At 55.8% G+C, this 21933-nt stretch overlaps 2 protein-coding genes across 5 annotated transcripts in view; one reads left to right on the top strand and one right to left on the bottom strand.

The window, feature by feature from the left end:
* Positions 1–1117: 1117 nt before the first annotated feature.
* Positions 1118–5672, top strand: LDHD (lactate dehydrogenase D). Its single transcript, XM_045795990.2, has 11 exons — positions 1118–1249; positions 1940–2052; positions 2282–2423; positions 2624–2765; positions 2902–3061; positions 3338–3537; positions 3632–3760; positions 3848–3975; positions 4553–4643; positions 4729–4840; positions 4914–5672. Exons 1-11 carry the CDS (start codon positions 1175–1177, stop codon positions 5077–5079), a joined length of 1458 nt encoding a protein of 485 aa, XP_045651946.1. The 5' UTR covers positions 1118–1174; the 3' UTR covers positions 5080–5672.
* Positions 5673–5800: 128 nt separating this feature from the next.
* Positions 5801–21933, bottom strand: part of ZNRF1 (zinc and ring finger 1) — a 96309-nt gene continuing 80176 nt past the window's right edge. Inside the window, exons 3-5 of one of the 4 annotated variants that reach the window (XM_045795993.2) lie at positions 12378–12483; positions 10686–10777; positions 5801–9746 (exon numbers count right to left, since the gene is read on the bottom strand). In XM_045795993.2, coding sequence (XP_045651949.1) covers positions 10720–10777; positions 12378–12483 — 164 coding nt within the window. In that variant the 3' untranslated portion in view covers positions 5801–9746; positions 10686–10719. The other 3 variants (XM_045795994.2, XM_045795991.2, XM_045795995.2) reach the window with 3 other exon arrangements.

Raw genomic sequence — 21933 nt, 5'->3', positions numbered from 1 at the left:
TAACAATTTACATGAAATACAGACACTAGAGGAAGCTATTAAGCAATACCACATGGATGTACTCATCCACATACAGAATGTGGAAAATTCTGCAGAACAAGTGACCGACCCGGTTTCTTGAACAAATAAATGGCATGGGAAAACAAGTGAGCAGGGAGGGAAACCGCTAGAGATGAGAAGAGATTTATGAGACATGTTAACCAAATGCATTGTGTGGACTTTCACGGGCTCTTGATTTGAACTAACCAACTGTAAAAGAGACGTTTTTTGAGACAAGCCACTTAAGCAACGCACTGAGAGTGGAAATGTGAATTCATTCAAACGTGGTTGGGGAGAAGGACCCAAGTAGGAGTTTGTATTCGTGATTCAATTGAGAAGAAAAACAAAGCTGGGAATAGCTTTATCTTAGTAATGTTAGCAGCATGCTTCTCCAAATTTGCTGTGGAAGGAAAACGGAGCTTGGAAGAGCTTCAAGAGCGGCAGCCACATCACCGCAGGATGGTTCTGAAATCCACCCAGCAGGAGGGTGGAGATGAAAGAACAGCCGTCTTTCCCTTCACTTAGCTGGTGAACTATACGGCTTACTTAGCTCTCCTCTTCCAGGGAGCCTTCCGGGCTTGCTTCACTTCCTTACACCATCCCACCCCTAAGTTGCCTCCCTGCACTTCCCTCCTCATAGTCCTGCTCTCTGTCTCCTCTAAGTGTGACAGAAGCTGAGAGTGCAGAGTAAGAGAGAAGAAGGGTGTGTGCCAAGGCCCTGAGCTGAGCTGGAGCTCAGGGGATACAGGAACCCAAAGGGAAACTGGAACTCAGACGCCAAAGAGGAGACTGGAAAGAAGTGGGGTAGGTGGAGAGGAAGCAGGGACCAGCAGGACCTTTAAGTCCGTGGCAAAGAGACTGCCTTTGTTTGAAAGACCAAGGGAAGGCACCGCAGAGCACGAAGCCAGGGAGAGGCTGCTATGCCGTTTGCCCTTGTGTTAAGCCTCACCTCTCCTTTAGAAGTACTGACCCACATGCCTACTGCCGAACCTGACTCAGCAAGGTCTGGCAGGGCCACCTTAAGGCCGCGCCACCTTAAGCAGTCCCCCCCCCCCCCACCGCCCCAGCCATTGGGCTGGCATGGCCACCTGGCCACCCGCCTCTGTGCGCACACCCCTCTGGCTGCTGCCTCACCATGGCCAGTCTGCTCCGGGCTGCTGGGACCTGGGGGCTGTTCCCCTGGAGGGGCTACTGCTCCAGGGGGACACAGGTAGGTGGGGGGGACCCGGCTGGAGGGTGGGGGGCCGGATGTCAAGTTTCTACCAGGCTCCGTGCTGCACCAGAACCCTATGACCTTGGGCAGCAGATGACTGGGCTCACTGTGTACCAAGCGTTGGTGTTGAGATGGGCCGAGGCCCCCTCAGCTGCCACAAATGGGGCTGGGGGGTGTAAAATCAAAAGCTTGTGGGCTCCAGGGCGCCCTGTACAAAATGTACAGACACATTTTGAAACAATGCCTGGGAGGTAAGAGGACTGGCAATGGGGTTTTCCTTCCCATTCTCCCTTTATCAAGCTCGGTGTTCCCCGGTGTGCCTGGGACAGTGGTGGAGGAAGGACAGAGATAAGTAACCCTTCGAAGCCACTAAGGCAGGTCTGGCTACGTTATGGAGCCCTGTGATGCTCCTTTGTGTGGAGTGAATCTGGTTCCTATTTTTACCCAGGTAGTGTTTTTTCCCAAGTGAAACATTGACCTCGATGGTTCTGTTTGGAAAGGGGCATTCTTGTTGAGTGGGTTTGCTTCCAGTGGGCCCACTGGCAAGGCCTAGCTGCTGGCCCTTGGGGTGGTGTCAGTGGGGTGCAGGGAGGCCAGAAGAGCTGGCAGCCCCTCCCCCACTCCAGGACCTGCCACGGGGCCCCAGGTGCCTCTGAGTGACTCTAGCAGTGTGTTTCTTTTTTGCAGGGGGAGCTCGGCAAAGGCTTTGTGGAGGCTCTGAAGGCAGTTGTGGGGAGCCCCCACGTGTCCACTGCTGCTGCAGACTGCGAGCAGCACGGGCACGATGAGTCCATTCACAGGTGTGGGGGCCCTTCCCCCATCAGAGCCCTGGGCTGGGAGTAAGAGTCCTGGGCTGTCTTCTCCCCCACCCATCCGTTTTAGGGGGGTTCTGGCATTCTCTACCTCTCCTTCGTGCGCATCCCTCTCCCACCATGTAGCCTCAGGCCCTGTGATACCTTGGGGCTCCTTGGACATGAGCAGAACCAGAGGGCACCATGCTCCCAGAAACTGCTAAGGGTCTGCTTCCAGGTGCCAACCTCCAGGGGCCGTGGTGTGGCCCCAGAATGTGGAACAGGTCAGCCGGCTGGCAGCCCTGTGCTACAGCGAAGGAGTCCCCATCATCCCATTTGGCACTGGCACTGGGCTCGAGGGTGGAGTCTGCGCTGTGCAGGTAGGCAGCCCCCCAACCCGCCCTGCCTGGGCTCTGGCCCCCTCCCACTTGTCACACTGTGGCTGCCTCCACCCCACCTTACCTGCCATCTGGGGGCTGCGGACTGGCTGCCAGGTCAGCCTGGAGGTGAGGTCCTATGGAAGGTGGCCTGGCCCTGGGAAGACGGAGGTCCATCAGCTCCTTGGCACCCCTCCTGCCAGGGCGGTGTCTGCGTCAACCTGACCCACATGGACCGAATCCTGAAGCTGAATCCAGAGGACTTCTCTGTGGTGGTGGAGCCAGGCGTCACCCGCAAAGTTCTCAACACCTACCTGCGGGACAGTGGCCTCTGGTTTCCTGTGGGTAGGCTGGAACTTGAGTCCCCTCCCCAGGGCCCTGAGGGCTCCCAGGTGGCAGGGCTGTTTGTGGGGCTCGAGGGGACCCCTCCGTCCCCGGGTGCATGCCCCAGGCTGCCTTCCGCCCACTCTTTGCCCCGCAGACCCAGGTGCGGATGCCTCTCTCTGTGGCATGGTGGCCACTGCGGCCTCCGGCACAAACGCTGTGCGCTACGGCACCATGCGGGACAACGTGCTCAACCTGGAGGTGGTGCTGCCTGACGGCCGGCTGCTTCACACTGCAGGCCTCGGCCGCCACTTCCGGTGAGCACCGTCTCCCCGCCGATAGGGGGCCTCCTGCATTGGAGGCCCAGGCTTCTGAGAGGTCTGAGATTCCTGTCACACAGGCCAAAGTGGAAGGTGTGGCGGTTCTCCCTGTGCCAGGTCAATTTGGGCTGTTCCTTGACGGTAGGCCAGGGCCAACTCCCCACCTGGCAGGGGCCTGGGGGACGGTGCTGGGCTTCCAGCTCAGTCTTGTGGCCAGAAACCCATCATCTCATGGCCGGGCACTCACCTGCCTTGTGTGTCACCCGGGTCCAGGAAGAGCGCAGCTGGCTACAACCTCACAGGGCTCTTTGTGGGCTCTGAGGGGACACTGGGACTCATCACAGCTGCCACCCTGCGCTTGCACCCTGCCCCTGAGGCCATGGTGGCCGCCACCTGTGCATTTCCCAGTGTCCAGGCGGCCGTGGACACCACTGTTCACATCCTCCAGGCTGCAGTGCCCGTGGCCCGCATTGGTGAGCTGGGGACTAGACAGTCTAGGTGGGCTCCCCGGAAGAGGCCCCCTTTGAAGTCTGGGCCTCACCTCACCTGCCCTCTCCTTGGCCCCAGAGTTTCTGGATGAAGTCATGATGGATGCCTGCAACAGGCACAGCCAACTGAACTGCTCCGTGGCGCCCACACTCTTCCTCGAGTTCCATGGTTCTGAGCGGGCACTGGCCGAGCAGATAGAGCAGGCAGGTGTGCTGGGTGCTGTGGGGTGCAGGGCACAGGCTGGCCCTGAGTAAGGCCCCGTGTGAACCCCCCTCCCCGCCTCCGGCCTTGCAGAGGAGATCACCCAGCACAATGGAGGCTCCCACTTCTGCTGGGCCAAGGAGGCTGAGGAGCGCAGCCGGCTCTGGGCGGCGCGGCACAACGCCTGGTACGCCGCTCTGGCCCTGCGGCCGGGCTGCAAGGTGAGTTGGGCTGGGGTGGACGTGGCTCCCACACCCCACCATCCTGTTGTCCCGAGCAGTAGGCTGGGACCCACAGGGGCAGCACTGCCCCTACCCAGCTGTTTCTCAGACGCTGTCTAGCGGGAAAGTAGTTGTCTGCCAAACCCTCGTGGAGGGAGCCCCGGCCTGGGCACAGGGACAGTGCAGGCGCTCTTAGGGTTTGTGCACACGGAGGAGAGGCTGGCTGGAGAGAGATGATGAAGCAGAAGGGGTCAGCCCACAGGAAGGGGAGACTGGGCTCCAGGCAGCACGTGCGAAGGCTCGGCCACGTGGGCTGCTCGGGGCCCTGCACAGAGCTGGGTGGGGAGCAAGGTGACAGCTGGGAAAGCCTCCACGGGCAGGGCAGGGCAGGGCAGGGCACTCACTTTGGCCGCTAGTCCGGCTGTCCAGGGAAAACAGGCCTGGAGAAAAGCAGCTAGTTTTTGTGGGTGAGGCCAAGCCTCCTCTGACCTGTTCTTAACCTCGATCACAATGACCTCTTACCTCTGGGCCGGCAGGGGGTGAGGGGGGAGAACCTCACAAACCTGCCCCCACCTAGGGCTATTCCACTGACGTGTGCGTGCCCATCTCCCGGCTGCCGGAGATCCTGGTGCAGACCAAGGAGGACCTGAAGGCCTCGGGACTCACAGGTCCGCATGCCCACTGCTGGAGCACCGTGCAGGAGGGGAGGGAGAGGCCTGGCTGGGGCAGCAGCTCTGTCTTCTGGGCCCCTAGGTACCATTGTTGGACACGTGGGCGATGGCAATTTCCACTGCATCCTGGTGGTAGACCCAGAGGACCCCGAGGAGCTCGACAGGGTCAAGGCCTTTGGAAAACAGCTGGGCAGGTAAGAGCAAATCCCTTGGCTGGTGGGGAGGGGGGAGGAGCACCCTGCTGAGGACCTCTTCACTGGCTCCCAGGCGGGCACTGGCACTCCACGGAACGTGTACTGGGGAACATGGCATTGGACTGGGCAAGCAGCAGCTGCTACAGGAGGAGGTGGGCGCCGTGGGCATGGAGACCATGCGGCAGCTGAAGGCCATGCTGGATCCCCGAGGCCTCATGAACCCAGGCAAGGTGCTGTGAGGGGCTCCAAGCACCTGGCCCACAAGCTCCCAGACAGTGGAACCTCCTGTTCTGGAACCTTCCTTCTTGTCATAGAACAGTTCTGTCAAGGACCTGCAGAGGTCCTTGATTGCCTTCCCCTTGGTCCGGGCCTCCTTGCTGCTGGGGGCCGGGGGCAAGGCCTCAGGGACTCAGCTCTCTCAGCCCTATTCCGCCTGCCTGGTGACAGGAACATGCCTTTCCTGGTGTAGGTGTCCTTGGGCCCCTGAAGAACCCCATCTGCAGTTGAGCAGGCAGTACCTGTGAATGGCCTCTTGTGCCTGCCTCCCCACCTCCTTCATGTTCTCTGTCCTTTGTCCTTGTCCCTCCTTCCTCCTCCCCTGCCTGTCCTCTGACTTACTGCAGCCTGGGAGGGAGGGAATGGTGTTTAGGCTACAGAAAGTCGCCAGCTGCTGCTGGTGGGAGCTCCAGTGCCTGAAGATCTGCCCATGGCCGACATCCCTCACGACAGACTACCCCACTGAGCCTGGACTGGGCCTAAGCACATTCTGAACATGTTTTTCAAGTGGCTGCTGCCAGTCAGTGAAAATAGAAGTGAAGTTTTTCTCCTTGTATTATACTTCTCCATGGTGTGATGTATTCTATCACTAGCTCTCCCCCTCGAGGTCAGATCTGCCTTCCCCTGGGCCTCCCCGTGGCCAGACCACTTGGCCTGCGAACTTGTCTGTTGTTCCTAAGCCCACAAGGAGGCGCCCGACACCATAGCATCCGCTCAGGGCAGTGGCACCCAGGACTCCACTCTGTCCAGGGCCTACAGCTCTCTGCCCAGGGTCCCCTCCCTACATCCCCAAGGTTGGGGTGGGGGAGGCTTGGTGTCCTGGAAGCCAATCTCTAAACTCTGTCCCAGGAGCCTATCATGCGAGGGCCCATCTCCCTTGGCCCCTGAGCAAAGGCGCTGGGGGAGCAAAGCAGGGAGGCCAGTGGGACCCTCCCATCTCACCTCATCCCCACAAGCTACTGTTGAGCTCCTTCCCTGCCTCCCCCCTTGGACCCCTCCCCGCCTCTCCCCATCAGCTGTCCAGGCCCTGGGCAGAGGCCGCTCTTCTGGAACTCCTCAGCCCAACTTGGTTCTTGGAAGCCACCCTAATGCTGGACTGAGCCCAGTTTGCTCCTCTGTGACATTTCTACCCCCAGGCTGCGAGCAGTCGCCGTGCCAAGGGGTGGTGTGGGGGCAAGCCTCATTGGCTCTCCCCAAGCGACCCGCTACACGAACAATCTAAGTGTTAGCCACGCCTGTTTCGGACACACAGCTCACTAGCCCCACCCCCCACCTCCATTTGCACTGCCTCGCCCCAAGCCCGGGGAGAAGTCTGCAATGGAGGGTTCTCCCCTTACTGGGGATGGATCCTCTCTGATGAGCTGAAAGAACAAGCACACTGTTCACTGAAATACCAGCCCCTGAAGATTCAAGTGACTATTTTTGCCTTATTTGCTTTGTGTGTGTACTTTCTGGGGAACCATCTGGAATTGAGTTACACATTTCTCGACACCATTTACCTATAGAATTTAGCATCTATTTCCTAAGCATAAGGACCCTCTCCTAAAAACCTCAACACTGTTAAGTGGCTGCTAGATGAACGGTCTTAGTGAGGTGTTTCTGCCCAGGAAGCCCCCCAAAGTGAGCTGGGCCCTTAGTGGAGGGCGGGGGCAGAACCCACCTCGCAGTTTCTGCCGGTTGCCTCCCCTCCCGGACAGACAGCTTGGGAGAGCTGCCTGGAGAGAGCATGAATGACAGACCAGTCCTACCTGGGAAGCCTGGACCAGCCCCGTTCCACCCCCGCCCGGAGGAGCCGGCAATCCGGGCGGATTCGGAGAACACTGCGGCCAGCAGAGGGCTGCCGTGTGCTGGGTGGGAGTGCAAGTCGTTGGGGGTGGGGACAGGGAGCAGCCCCAGGAGCCTGGAATAGTGCCCAGTGTGGGCTCCAGCCTGCCCACCGGGTCACGACCACTTGGATCACCCAAGGTGCCACCAAGGCCGCCGGGCCTAAGCCACCAAGATGGTCACAGAGGCCTCTGCCTGCAGGCCCAGGGGTCAGGCAAGGAGATCTTCAGGGCCAGCTTTGCTAGAGGAATTAAATTTAGAACAGGGAGACACAGTTGCCAGGCAGAAGCAGGAGGTGCTGTGAATAGAACAGTGCTCTTTGCAGTGACAGAACTATGAGGGAGCCGCTATGCATGTGCCAGAGGCTTTCGGGCAGATTCTCTGACCCTCACGGTGACCTCTGAGCTGGGCGACTGTCCCCACTCATATGTGGTCGAATCTGAAGTTCAGAAGAGCAAAGTTGTCGCCCCAAGATCATTCTGCCAAATAGAAAAGCCCACATGCAGACAGTTTAGAGCTCATGCTCTTGCCACCATGGGGACTGTTGCTCCCTGGGGTGGGGGGGTCCCCACCCCAGGTGGGTCTGACATGAAGGTCCAGGCTCAGACTCACAAATTCTTCTTTAGCATTTCTCTGAACATGCCGAGCGTGCTGGTGCCTTGGTTCCCATTTGCCCACTGGCCTGCAGTGCCCTCGCACAGCATAGGTGCCTTGGGAAGCACGTGAAGTTAGAGGACTGCAGAGCCAGGGTCTGGGGGAGTCAGGGCCCACAGAAGCAACACTCTAGAGGCCCGAGGAGGGGTGTGAGCATAGAAGCTTGGAGGTATCTCCCTCCAGAGCTTTCCTTCCCAGGCTCTGCAGGAGGCTCTGGAATGCCGCTCCAGGAGCCTGTCTGGCATGGGGACAGAGGCCGGGCATGCGCCGCTACCCCCTGCTCCGAGCTTCCCGCCCAGCTTGAGGTGTGCCAACTCTTGTGAGCCCGGAGTGGCTGGTTCTAGTTCAAGGGCTCTGAGCTGGCTCAGCCCCAAAGCAGGGCCTCTTTCTGGGCCTCAATGAAGCATGCCCATGAGTCAGCACTGAGAGGCAGACTGAGCAACAGGCAGGGCAGGACGGGGCGTGGGATGGGGAGCTGAGGATGAAGGCGGGGACTGGGCCGATACCTGGAAGAATCCGCATCCTTGCAGCCTCCACTGGCTGCAAGATCTTTTGCCCCCGCAGATCTTTCCTGAAGAGTTCTGTCACAACCACTCGGCAGGTGATGGCAGGTGGACTCCATGATGCTTGGGAGAGTCAGTAACCCGGAAGGACTCGGGTCTGACCTGCCAGGCTTCCTCTGCCCAGGCAGGACTGCTCTGAGGACCACTTCACACTCATGTAGTGCCAAGTAGCAGCCTGGAGGAAGGCTAAGGAGGTAGGTGAGGGAGTGGGGGGACAGGCCTTCAACTCCCACTTCCTGATTGTGTAACAATACCTCATTAAAATAAAGTCACACAGTGCATCTTTTATTAGACATTTTAATACCATATCAAAACACCTTGACTAATGAAGAAAGCTTTTCCCCCAAGCTTTGAACATTTTTTTAAACATTTTATAAGGGTTTTTTTTTTTTGTATTTTAATATATAAATACAGAAACCTATCTTGCATGGGCTGATGCCACGTATGAACATCAATGGCTAAAATGTTCTCAAACAGAGTGCCTGAAAACAGGGATAACTGTACATATTCCTTTAATAAGTCTTTTGTCTGTTTAAGTTTTCTGGAAAAAAAAAATCCACAAGGGTCTAAGAAAAATGTTCAGGCATTTTTGCAGGACACTTGTGATTGTTAAACCCTCTGAACTGACCAGAACCAGGAGAGAAGGAGGGAGAGGAAAAGGGAAAGGAGAGGAGAAGGTCCTCAATGGGTGCTTTTTGGCAATGAAATTACATATCGGGGTCCCAGGGGGAGAAAAGTGCAAAACCAAGGCAGAAAAATGGAGGGGGGAGAAAAACCAACCAAAAAACCCCACAAAAAACAAAAAAACCACCCAAGGCAGAGTGGTTGGTGACAGAGAGGGCGGCTGGGGGGCGCCGGGCACAGGAGGAGACCGTGTGCCCGCTCCCATGCCGTCAGAGCGCGCGGCCCCGTTCGTCTCTGTCACTGAGTGGGCTCTAGCTGGGCAGCAGACAGCAATCTGTAAACATCACGAGGGAAAACATCAGTCGACACTAGACTTTTTTTTTTTTATATAATTTTCTTTTTTTTTTTTGTAAACACTTTAGACAGACCCACAATGCCTTTCAAAGGTGTAAAAGAAAATGCCCTTTCCCTCCTGGGATGAGGGGTGAGGGGAAGGATAGCAGTTGATTCTTCTCTCAAACTCGCTCTCATCCAATTTGGTGTCCTCAGGGAGAAAGGGAGAACCATTCTCTGGAAGTCAGTGCAGAAGGGGTGCCCTGTTCCCACTGGTGTCCCCAGCTCAGCTCTGCCCGTGTCGGATGCCTCCTCTCAGGAACGGGGGCTGGCTGTCCCTGTGTGGACCGGAACACGTAAGTCGCGCTCTGGCGGCCAAGGCCGGCCGCGTGCATCCCGCCGAGGCTGGCCAGGTGTCCGTGGTTCCGCTCTGGGGCCCGAAGCCAAACGTGCCGTCGGGGTTTGGACTCCCTCTCCGGCGCTGGCCCAGTCCCTCTGCCTCACTCTCACCCTTGCTTTTTCTTCTCCCCATGTCCTCAGTTTTTGAGGGGAAGGTAAAAAGAGCAAATGTCCCTGATTTGTCTGACATCATCAGCTGTTCTGGGAGTTTACTTGGAATAAATAAAATAAACCTAATGAAGAACAAAGGAAAACAAAACAAACAAAAACGAGAGAGAGAGAGAGAGACAGAAGAAAAGAGGCCCCCAAACCTTTGGATGTAAGATGAGGTGGAGTCAGGGTTTTGGTTTCTCTGGGAGTTTTGTTTGTTTGCCAGAAAAAAGAAAGTGCCAGCCCAGAACTTGCAAAGGACAGGTAGGATGGGGGACAGGAGAGGATGGTCAGCAGAGAAGCAAGGTGCCCTGGGGAAGAGACGGGGAGTCAGACTGCATGGTTCAATAGGGGACCACGTGTGCACATCTGGTGGGGAAGATTGTGCCGGCCTGCTGCAGAGATTCATCTGGAAGTGCGGTGTGTGTGTGTGTGTGTGTGTGTGTGTGTGTGTGTGAGTGAGGCAGGTGGCCTGCAGGCGGGAGGAACCAGCAGTGACATGATCACGGATGAGTACCACAGAGGACAGTGTACTGTCCCACAAGCTGTCTTGTTTAATTAGTGGGATGTCCATACAGGGAGTGAGGTTATCCCTCTAGCCCCAAAGAAGCAGAGACTCTGAGAGGCAGGACTTGCCCTCACCACCCCTCAAGCACAAGGTGGAGTGGGTCACAAACCCAGTGTCTGGTCCCAGAGCTTGTGCTGCTGCTTCTCCCACCTGGCACATTTCACGGGATCCTTCTGAACCTTCTTCAGGGAGATTCACTTTAGATGTCTGGAATACACTGATCTTTTCCCAAGAATCTACTTTTACTGAGCAGGCTCTCCTTTATAACCTTCTGAGTTCGTATTTCCTATCCTCCCCTTCTACCACGCCCCTCACCCCCCAGTAGAACCACTAACTGGTAAAATACTCCCCTCTTGGTGGGGTGTGTAAGGGCAACTGAGCTCCCTATCTTCCAGGCCCCAGAGTCAACTGACCCCAGGCCTTGAGCCTGGAGCACCCCCAACCATGGGCTTACCTTTGAGAGGAGTCGGCAAGTGAGCCCAGCAGGGTCAGTCTGCGGGATGTTCTGGACAAGATCTGTTCACTTCAAACCATGAATCTATGCAACTGAGGCAGGGAGGTGGCAAGGGGAGACACGTTACTGCTGACCAGGCTGTTCCTTAGGGGGCATTCTCCAAGGGTCAGGCTTCTAAGCAGGGGTTTGCTAAATCTCACTCATGAGGACCTCAGGGGGAAAAAAGTGTGTCCCCAGACATCCACTTTTTGAAGCAGGAAGGAGAACACCAAAACTGATCTTGGCTCAGCCTGAGGCATCAGCCTAGTGTGGCAGGCATAGGATTGGGTGGATCTGGGCACTTCAGGAAGCAGGGAGTATGGACCTGAGAGGGACTCAGGCCTCGCCTGCACGGAGCCTGGAGGGGGGCAAAAGCTACCAGGGAGAGGGTGAGAGTAGGAGGGCCATGCAGGCCAGTGAGCCCACCATCTCTTGGGCTTAAAGCACAAGGAGATGGGAACCAAGGCCCAGCAGGCTGGCTGTTGCTCTAGCTCTGGGGTCCTGAGAGCCCCCTCCTCGGTCACAGGGGCAGCCTTGAGGCTTCCTCCCTGGTGGGACTTCTCAGGAGACCCCCAAGCTCTACGTGGCTTGGTCAGTTGTGGTCAGTGGATGGCACGGAGCCTTTCCTGGAGAAGGTGGGAAGGAGAGGACCAACCCTCTGGCTCAGTGACGTTGCTGGGGAGGGCCAGACAGAAGGCTGACCATGAAACCCTGGTCTCCAGTGTTTATAGAAAGGGCCATCTGAACCAGACAGAGAACAGAGATTGCCCTAAGACAGCTTTCTGATTTGTAAGCCAATATCTGGATATTTCCAAACACAGGAACCAGGTAGATAATTTGCATAATTCTCCCCCAGAGCCAAAGATTTCCATCTTCTGGTCCTGAGTGGTGCCTCCCTGGGGCACTGGAGAAATCTGTGCTGGGCCCAGGCCTAGACCCCCTCCCCTGGGGCCGACCTCGAGCCTCTCGTGCACCAGCCACATCTGTGTGCCCGGCACCACAACTGCGTCGTGGTCAGTAGCCCGTGAGGCAGGCTTTGAAAAAGCCTGTGTGTCCGAAGCAGCTCTGGGACTCGAGGAGCCAAGAGCAGATGGCACAGAGTGTCCTCCCATCTTGGGTAAGGAGGTGTCTTCTTTCTAGCTGGAGACAAGAACGAGGCTCGTGCTGGAGCCTGAGGACGACTCCCAGCCCTGCTAATTCTAGCAGCTTTTAGTGCCGTGGCTGCACAGGTCGGGGCTATTTCTGCCTCTGGCCCTCTGGGGAGAGAAGTAGGGGTGGGGGCAGCACACACACCCCTCCATGCTATCTCCCTGGCGCAGACGACAGTCCTCACACTGTGGAGCAGAGGGGCCCATGGAGGAAGAAAGGGCTCAGGAAGATGGATGCAGAACCCACCTTCCAGGTGAGATCCTAAGTGCCTCCAACCTGGGGGGCTCTGCAGGTCTCCCTGTCAGCCAGCACCATCCAGGCCATCAAACCAGAGACCTGCTCTGCCTCTGCCCTACTTAGAGCCCCTGGTGGGAGGAGAGGTCATCCCACAACAGAGGGGACCGAATGGCTAGCAAGGAGGGTCTCCCCTTCTCTCCCCCAGCTACACAGGAGCCCTCTGGGATCTCAGATAGGGCTGAACTAGTCCTGGTGGCTCTTTCATACCTTTTGTGATAAATGCACAGGCAGGGCAGCCTGGCTATCGTGTCCCCCTGAAGCAGCTCCTCCAGGCAGATCACACACTCACCCGCGTCTTTCGTCAGCACGTCATCTGCAAAAGGGGGGACAGAAGAGAGTGGGAGAGGGTCAGTCACCAGCAGACAGGTGGCACAAAGCAGGCACAGGTCTAGGAACTGGCTGGGACTGCTTGGGTCACCCAAAGTGAGCAAGGCTGTGTAGGCGACACAGGAGACCAAGGGGTACTATGACCTGAAGGCCCTCACTGCAGAGACAGGACATGCACACCGCACACCAATCATCTCAAGACAAACTAGGATTAATCACCAAGTAAGTGGCCAGAGGATGGAGGGTGGAAAGGGCTCCGGAGGAGACAGGCATGTAGCCGAGGCCAACTGCTTCCCTGGGCAGACCTTCCCCCAAACACACACGTGTACCAGGTGCACGGAGGTCCGGTTTGGCAAAGCACGGTGAGGGGGTGCAAGGAAAGAGGGAATGGAAGAGGCAGGAAGTCTAGCGACGGCTCAGGTGAGCACGTCCACAGCAGCACTGTTCACAACAGCTGACAGGTGGAAACCACCCCAGGCCCCTAGCTGGGAACTGGATTAACAAATGGGATCTCTCCATACAATGGAGTATCACTCAGCCGTGAAAAGGGACAGAGCACCGATGCAGGCTGCAGCGTGGATGGACTTGGAGAACATCACGCGAAGTGAAGGAAGCCAGACACAAAAAGTCACCTATCAAACGACGCCCTTCTATGAAACATGCAGCAGAGGCCAATCCGGACAAGAAGTAGGCCTGGGGCAGGGGGCAGGAGAGACTGAGGGGGGGGTGACTGTTTTATGGGTAAGGGGTTTTCTTTCAAAAACTGTTAACTAGACGGAGAGGGTGGTAGCACGGCATTGGGAAGGTCCTAGATGCTACTACGACTCAATTTAAAAAAGAAGAAGAAAGAAAAGGAAGGAAACTACTGCACATCCCAGGCCCCTCACACAGCCACGGCTGGAAAAGCCCGAAAAGAATCAGGGGAGCACCGTGGCTGGGGCAGCAGCCCCTTACTACATTTCTATGACATTCTGGTGCTGGCAACTCTGTGAACAAGCTGCAGTCTCAGGATGGAAGTCATAGTCTCACAGGGGAGGCGGACAAGAAAATAGACATGAACAGCACACGAATTTCTAGGAAGCCTTATGATGCATACAAGCTCAGTTACGAAGGTATGGCTGATGCCCTACCAGGGTGGGGACCGTTCAGGGAAGGGCATTTCAGGCAAAGGGAACAGTATCCGTGCACTGGGAACAGCACGAAGTTTGCTATGGTGTGTGCAGAGAGACGTGGGGCCACAGTGGGGGTGGGGGTGGGGGTGGGTGAGACCGATACCCCCAGGACGAACTCATGTTCTGCACTGCTGCCTCGGCTTCATCTGGTTCACGGCGAGGCCCTGGAGACGCATTCCAATCACAGCTGGTCTCTGCTGACTCCTGGAGAACGGGCTGGAGAACGGGCCGGCAGAGCTCAGAGATGGGGAGCCCACTCTGGAGGCCAATGCAGCAGTGCAGGAGGGAAGGACTCGGGGCCTGCACTAGCCACAGGGGCAAGGAGGGATGGATGGCTCACGCTCGTCACGAGGAGAGGGGACCCAGGAAGAGGAGGACAGGCATGAGAAGGGAGTTCAGAGGTGGGTGGGCGGCACTGACCAGGCGTCTCCACTGGGACGCACTAAGGAAACCTCCAGGAGTCCACTGGAGTCCAGATCTGGGGTTTAGAAGAGAGACGTGGGTGACAGGGGTAGAAGTGGGAGAGAGATTCAACTGAAATTCAAGAAGGCAGAAGACAGAACACAAGGTTAACTCTAACATCTGAAAGGCAGGTGCAGGGGGAAAAGCAGCCAAAGTTACTCAGAAGTTCCCAAAACCACAGGAGAAATACCGAGAGTGGGGTTATGGATGTGAAGAAAGGTGAGCTGGGAGCCGGATCAGTTCCTCACTACTGATAGATCTCACTGGTTCTCGAGCACTGCCAGTGATACATACTGAGATCGTGCGTGTGTGTGTGCGCACGCGTGTGTGTCAATTTCACGAGCAAGGCAGGGCATACGTGTTACTCCCATTTTGCCAAGCATCTTGCCTAAGTTGGGGGTCCGTGAGTGGTAGTGCAGGGCCTGGAACCCTTCACTTGGTGCCCCCCTCCCTTGCTGTTTCTGGGTACTCTGATTATTCTGGTGGGAAGGGAAACATCTGGGACCCAGAAAACGAGGCTTCTTCATGGCCTAGAGAGCTAAAGTGCCTCAAAGCTTCCCATCAGGAACCCTGAGGAAAAAGCCGAAGACAGGACCAGTTCAGTACAGACGTTCCTGTGCACAGGAGCTGTGAGAGAAGTCACTCTCAGCTGCCCGGCCACGACAGCCTGGGGTCATTTCCTGCTAACATCAGGCTAACTAACTTACAGGCCCACCTGAAAGGGTGACGAGAACAGAAACCAGATGGCGCATCATCAGTCGGCCACTGGGGTGTCACCTCAGACTCCGAATGTGGCAAGTGGTGGATCGGTAAAAGGGCGTGATCCCATTTCCTAAAGCACCCGATGCCCTCCATACTGAGATAAGTGTGCATCTGAATGTTCGTGTAAGCACAGAAAACATCTGGGAGGATCTACACGTCAATGGTGGAGGAAAGGAAGACTAGAAGCAAAATGTTTTTATGTATTTTTAAGATTATTTGCACACGCATTACCTTTAGAATTAAAAAACCCAAGAAGGCAGTGCACTGGTGTTTTTGTTTGGCTCTGAGACACATGGACAGGTGAAGACGGAGCCGTGTGACTAACCAAGTGCAGGAAAACACAGACGCCGGACGGGGGGGGGGGGGAGGATTTGGGTGTTCACAGAAAACCCTCAACCTCTGCTGGATGTCTGACATTTTCATAATAAAGCATTGGAGGAAAACCCCCCAATAAAGATGGGAGGAAAACCAGTGTGGCTTTGAGAAGGCAGAGCCGCGCTGCAGATATTCCTGGGCGCTGACTTCTGCCCTCTCAGCCTCAGGCGTCTCATTGGTAAAGTGAGTTTGGGCCCAGCTACCTCTCATGTGCTTCTCTCCACACTTAGGGATGAGTTTCTAACCTCGCGGTGCAGTAAGTTCACAGACGCCAAGTCAGTGTCCCTTGCATGCCCCCCCTCCCCAACCGGCACCCCAGCTGTGAGGCCAAGGGGCGGGTTAGAATTCCCTTGGGTCCCAAATAGCTTCCTGCCCGGCCAGCTGTGCTGTCCACCTGCGCCGGCTCCAGGCCAGGGCACACGTGACAGAGATACGGGGTGGGAGCTGGGAATGGAGGTAAGACTCGAGGTTTGCTTCTTCAACAGGAATGGCCTCAACCCTCCTCTCTTTGCATACTGGATGTCACTACGGGAAGCGGAGGGCGTAGGAGACAGGAGGCACAAGGGCGGTTCTTTTTTCTTACCAAGGACTCAGGCTTGAGCACATGAAGGTCAGATGCATTTTCTTCCTAACAATCAATTACCAGCACAGAACACTCTGCGAGGCACATTGGCAAACAGCGCCGTGCTGCGCCTCACCAGCCAGCTTGGGGCTACAGCACGGGTGGGAAGAAACTGTGGGCTGCCCCACCCCGGCTGGCACACAGTGGGGAGCACATTTCACTGGGGCCTAGATCCTAGCTGCAAAAGGGGGCCTGGAGTGGCGAGGGCAGGGAGGAGTTAGAGGCCGGGAACCCGACAGTGTGGGGAGGCCAGCGGTGTCCACACCCAGCGCGGTGCCCGGGGAGAGGCATTCTTCCCAGAGCGGAAAGCAGGAGGTACACAGATCCGGTCACAGGCCTGAGTGGGCTGAGTAAAACTTCCTGTCCCAATCCCTGGAGCTCTGGAATCAGCAGCCTATCAGTCCCTGGGAGCTCAGCAGGGGAGTGGAAATAACTGAAACTGATGCCTGGCTATCAACAGGTTCCTACGGGATTTCCACGGGATTTCCATACTCTTCCTGCAGGAGGCTGCAGTGTTGGTGTTGGGGACCTCCAGGCCCGAAGCCAAGGACCCTGGGCCTGGCACAAATTGAGGCCACCTGGTAGACAGACACAAATGTCCCTTGGCATCCTCAGGTACCCACAGGAGGGGGTCTCAATGGATGCTGGTTGACAAGAACACATTAATGAAGCTCTGCTTTCTGCCTTTTTCTTACTGGCTCCTAACCACCAACCCCCGCTCCCCTGCCCCGGGCCCCACTCCACCCAAGCTTCCTGATGCCCTGTGCACAGCCAATGTCACTGCCCAAGCGGGACTTTAGAAGTGTTTGGTCTGGCTGGGGGTGGTGCTAAGTGATGCCAATGCCTGTCCCTCCAACTAGACCAGGGAGCCAAACTAGAGGCAAAGCTCTCTGGTGCCACAGCGTGGGGAGGGGGCGTGGAGGGTGATGCCTGGGCAGGGGCTGAGGTGGGGCAGCGGTGGGAGGTGACTTGCATACTTCTGTTCCCTTCCTGAGATACAGGGGGAGCACTCTGACAGCTGCTGTTTGTCACAGAAAGATCTAGGAGGAGAAAAAGTAGGCTTCACTTCTTTGGGGCCAGCTGTATGCCAGGACTTCACAGAAACATCTCAGTGAATCCTAAAGATCCTTTGGGGGGGGGGCAGTGTCTCTGAATCAGCTCATGTAACTGGTAAGTGGCGTTCCCAAGACAAGTTCCTTCTACTCGGCCACCTTACCTCCTTTCTTTAGAAGACCAGGCAATAGGGTCTTTTCCCTATGGGGCTGGAAAACACCATCCAACTCACAGTTTCAGATCCTTCAATTCTTGTAGAAATGTGCACGTGGGGCCCAAGAAGGAGGAGCCTAGATGTAGGGAGCTGCACTGCTGCCCTCTGAGTGCCACTGTGAGGCTTTGCTGCCCTGTGGAGAGCCCCGGCTCCCACATTCCCCAGGGGACCCACAGAGCCGCTGGCGTCATGGAGGGGGCGGGAAGGCCCAAACAGCTGCAGATCCATTTCTGCCAGCATCCTGGGGGGCAGGCTGAAGTTGGTGCAGCTTGGAGCCCCCAGCTGAGAGCAGGACCATACACAGTGCATTTCCCCTGGTGCCTAACAGCAGTCAAGGCCCTAGTGGGAAGGAAGGTAGGAGCCAGAGGGAGAACCCCTAGCAAATGACACAGACTCCGACTCCACCTCCTGGCCTCATTTCCAGCCCAGGGCAGCAGAGCCTGGTCCTGCAGCTTCCTCAGCAACATGCAGAGCTGCCGGCCCGTCTCCTGGGGGCTGGGCAGGGGCAGTGCCACCAATGCCAGGTCTTGCCAGCTCCCTTCTTGGGAGATCTCCAGGAAAAGGGGCATCCCCAGGTTATGGAGCGTGCTCCAATTGTTTTGGTGGATTGGCTGCAAGGATGGAAGCCCAGAGAGGTCAGCCATTAGAGCTCAGGCCTGGAGGGCTTCATCATTACTGGGGTTCCCCACGGGGACCCCACTCAGTCCCTTCTCCTGTAGCCACCTGATCGCGGTGTCCCCACTGTGGTGAGCCCCTGTGGGTCTCCTGCTCCCTGACTCCTTACCCTGCTGGAGCTCCCTCCAGCCTTCCCTCCTGTAGGAGGGACACCTCTGAGTCTGGCACTGCTGCAGCATCTAACACTAGCCCATGGCAGGGCCCCACTGGGCTGGGCACACTCCTCGGCCAGGACCTGGTTCCTCCAGGGCTAAGAAAAGGCACTTATATCCCAACCACAGGGTCTCAGCAGGGACGCAGGCCAAATAAGCACCATTCACACAAGTCTGCTGGCTCGGGTTAAACTAGCGGGAGATATTCCTGCTTTTAGGAGAGTCAGATTCCCTCTCCTTTAAAGAAACTTTGTGTGACACACAGCATTTTCAGAGCCCTCAAGTTGGGGGAAATGACTTCTGGCAGAGAAGAAGAGAGAGAGAGGTTAGGACCTAAGAAGCAGGGCGTGGGTCAGCCTCCAGAAGAGAGGTGAACATCTCCTGAAGCTGCTGTGATAGCCACCAAGCTCTCCTTAATACTGCTGGCAAAGGAACCCGAGACACCCCAGAATCTCCTGGGGCCACGGACCTCCTGGTTGGTCTTGGAATCAAGGCCCCCTAAACTTTCCATGGACAACTGGCCATCTAGCATGTTCTAGCATGCTAGTATTAGGACTCTCTTCTGTTCACAACAAAATCAGGTCCCCAGCCCATCTCAAGGCTCATTCTGCTAGCTGAGCAATGTGAAGGTCAAAATTTGACTGCAGATTCTTGAGGGCGAGCTCCCCGGTCTCAGAACTACAAACAGATGTTGGAAAGGGAGAGAAATTAAAGGCGCATTCAAGCTCACTGCATTTACCCACAAAAGTGGGACCCACCAACTCCTCCCTCATTTCCTAGGGGTCCTAAGTTCAGAGAGGCCCGTGGATGAGGAGAAGGAAGGATGGAACATCAGTGCCCTAGGGTCTGGCACCCTCCCTGCACCCTCAGCCTGGGGTAGCTACTCACAAGCCTTCCTAGGCAGGTGCTTACCCTGGGAGCACCAGCTCCTGCTCTTCACATTCCTCTTGAGCACTGGGTAGACCAGTTAAACTAGTCTTGCCTTTCCTAAGTTGGCTTTTTTTTTTTTTTTTTTTTAAATCTGGCAGGCCGCTACTGGAGGCTTTCCAACCCACGGCTCAGGCCAACCCTCATAATAAGAAAAATACTACTTTCTATCTGCCTCATTTAGGAGGTTTCTACTTTTTTTCCTTTGGTGGTTAACTAAATTTCATCTTATATAACCACTGTAAATTTTCTAGAAATTTCCCCAATTAGTGCCAGCAATTACAGAAAGTGTGTGTATGTGTATGCAGATGAGAAATCTCCAGGGGAGTGACCAGGAGTTCTGGTGAATCTTCATGAAAAAACAGCACTTTGCTCTCTATCCACTAAGAAAGACTCATCTTGCCCATTTTCCAGAAGATTCTGGGAGCTCCACACTTGACAGACTCTTTAAGTCTCCTCACATTTCTTTTTAATAGAAAAGATAAAGTGAAGGTGGGGAGGATGGGATGGGTGGGGAGAAATCATGGGTAAAGTATGTTATTGGCAAAACCAAAATAAACACCCAGAGGTCCTGACTTGGGTGGCCTATGGCCCCTGAAAGGCCTGTCCTTTATGTGAACTAGAACAGGCCCTAGACCAGCTCTGAAGACTTCCACTCCACACACACACCCGAGGTGGCAAACGCCTTCTCTTATTTGGAAGGTTCAGACGTCTTCAGCAAACAGAGACTGGCTACTGGGAGCCCAGCCATGAAGGCAGTAAGTGTCCAGAGAGAGGCCAGCCATCATTTCTGAAGCATCTTCATGGCCTTAAGTCAAATTCCACTGACAGGACCAGATGTAACATGCCTCTCCTTGCCTCTGCTGGGAAGGATTGGCTTTTGCAAAAGAGAACCTTGAGTTTAAAGCCTCTAGTTTACACACACACACACACACACACACACACACACACACACTCACTCTCTCTCTCTCTCTCTCTCACATCCTGAAGGGGTGGTTTTCAGTTAGAGGAGGAGGGGAAAATGGGACCAGAATGGGAACAGCTGCAGTTCTGTCTCAGGCTGGTTGGCCAACTTCTTCTCCCTCTAAGGGGATTCTGACTCTGAGTGTGACTTCTGTGGGTGGCACAGGCTCAGGCTGGGCTGCCAAGCCGGCTCTCCCATGGAAGTGAAAGGGACAGGCAGAGGGGGCCCTGCCCTGACTGTGGGCAGGGAGGAGAGCTCCGGGAAGCACTGGGCACTTATAAGGCCCTCACCTTCTCTGTTCTTCAAATGGGGCATGTGGGTACCTCTTACTCAGGTGGCCCCAAGAGCGCTCTGTCCTCCACAGCTGCCCTTGCAAAGTTCTCCCTGATGATGTCAAGAGCTCAGTCCTCTCGGATGGAGCCCACTCTGAGGCTGCTTTGTGTTCTTGACAGCAAGGCAGTGTCAACAGAGAACTCTCCCCAGCCACCCACAGGACAAAAAGCGGTCTTCATGAGGGCTCTGCACATGTGGAGAATAAGTGAACACAGTTTCTGAGGCCATGGCTGGGGAGGGCTGTGGGCCATGGGAGAAGACACGTCTTCCTCCATGGTCCCAGGCAGAGACGAGGAGCAGAACAAAGTGGAGCTGGAGCACCGTTTACGGAACGTACACTGACGAGTCTGACAGGACGCCCAGAGCTCACATGACAATGTTTCACAGAAGTGGCAGCAGTCAATGTCCAGGGACAGGGAGAGGCTGTCCCTGGATAGAAGACGGGCTTCCTGGGCACCAGGTGGGAAATAAAGGGGAAGGAAACGCTGGGGGCAGAGGGAGGACCACAACTTGCTCTGCAGCCGGTCCTCCCACCCGAGCAAAATGACCAGACTGAGGGTAGTTGAGACAAGAAGGTAATTGGCCTGCCCACACGCATGCAGGGTCTTTCGGCTGAGCTAGTAAATAAGAGATAAGAGAATAGTAGGGTGTGTTTTTAGGAGAAGGAGTAGATCAGATTTGTCAGATGTACTTTGCAGGAACAATCTGGAATCATCAGGCCTCCCTAGGCTAATGCTGTGTGGAGCCAGGAGTGTATCTGGGTCTGAGGAGGCAGGAGGCCAAGGACAGCTCTGGAAGGAAAGTCTACTCAGGAAACTTTCGTCGTCAGGATGGGGCTCAAGTGATCCCAGGCTCACCTCCCATCCAGTCCACAGACTGAGAAATCACAGAGTTCATCCCCAGCACTGCTAGGACTTCAACCCCAGAAAGCAGCCCTGTGACAGGGCTGGAACACACCCCCCTCAGATCCAGTGTCTGTTCCTGCAGAAGATGCATTTCTCTGGTGGACAGGGTCTGAAGACCAGAGTAAGCACACAACAGTGGCAGACCAGAGTGCTGCTGGCGGCCCACGGTGCCCAGCACTAAAGAGAGGTCAGTCCACTCTGGAAAATGACGAGCAGAACCCCACGCATGGGCTCACATCCTTGAGGGTGACTGTCTCGATCGATGCCAGCTGTAACTTCCTGAGCACTGACCGTGTGCCAGGCTCTGTATTGAAAGGTTTGAGAGGTAAATATCTTACTTTATTCTGATAGAAATCCTAAGAGTCATGTTGCTGACAGTCCCATTTCATGGACCAGAAAACCAGGGCTCTGCTAAGCTGAGCAACTTGTCTAAGACTGTACAGTGAGTAAGTGACGGAGGCAGACTTGGACTTCAGATCGGCTGGGTCACAAATCTTTACCCACAGCATACCAGGCTGATGTGGACACTTCCTTCATCTACAGAGGTACCGCGTTTTACGGGATGGCCTGGCCTGGTGATTCTAGCCCTGCTGCACTCACTGCTCAGCTCTGAGGCAGCCTCCAAGGTAGGAAGCAGTGTGGCCTTGGTGGACCGACTAGGTAGCAGGTCAGCATTTTTAATCCCTGAAGGGCGTCCACTTACTGAACTTATTCTGCTGTGCACACCAGCGGCACAGGTGCCTTCTCCCCTGAGGAGGTGGCGTTCCCCCCGAGCCCTCTGTGGGCAGGTGTATAAATGGGCAAAGGCTGCATCTCCCAA

Source organism: Ursus americanus, chromosome 21 (genome assembly GCF_024610735.1).
Source record: "Ursus americanus isolate L20-20 chromosome 21, mUrsAme1.1.p, whole genome shotgun sequence".
Taxonomy (NCBI): domain Eukaryota; kingdom Metazoa; phylum Chordata; class Mammalia; order Carnivora; family Ursidae; genus Ursus; species Ursus americanus.
Note: the sequence above shows the minus strand (reverse complement) of the source record. Positions and strands in the feature narration are given on the sequence as shown.

Bases quoted from the DNA above. Each gene is read 5' to 3' on its own strand.
- LDHD (XM_045795990.2), top strand. From the start codon at position 1,175: ATGGCCAGTCTGCTCCGGGCTGCTGGGACCTGGGGGCTGTTCCCCTGG. The intron at 2,766-2,901 runs GTAGGCTGGAAC...TTTGCCCCGCAG, and splicing joins TGGCCTCTGGTTTCCTGTGG to ACCCAGGTGCGGATGCCTCT. The intron at 3,976-4,552 runs GTGAGTTGGGCT...GCCCCCACCTAG, and splicing joins CCCTGCGGCCGGGCTGCAAG to GGCTATTCCACTGACGTGTG.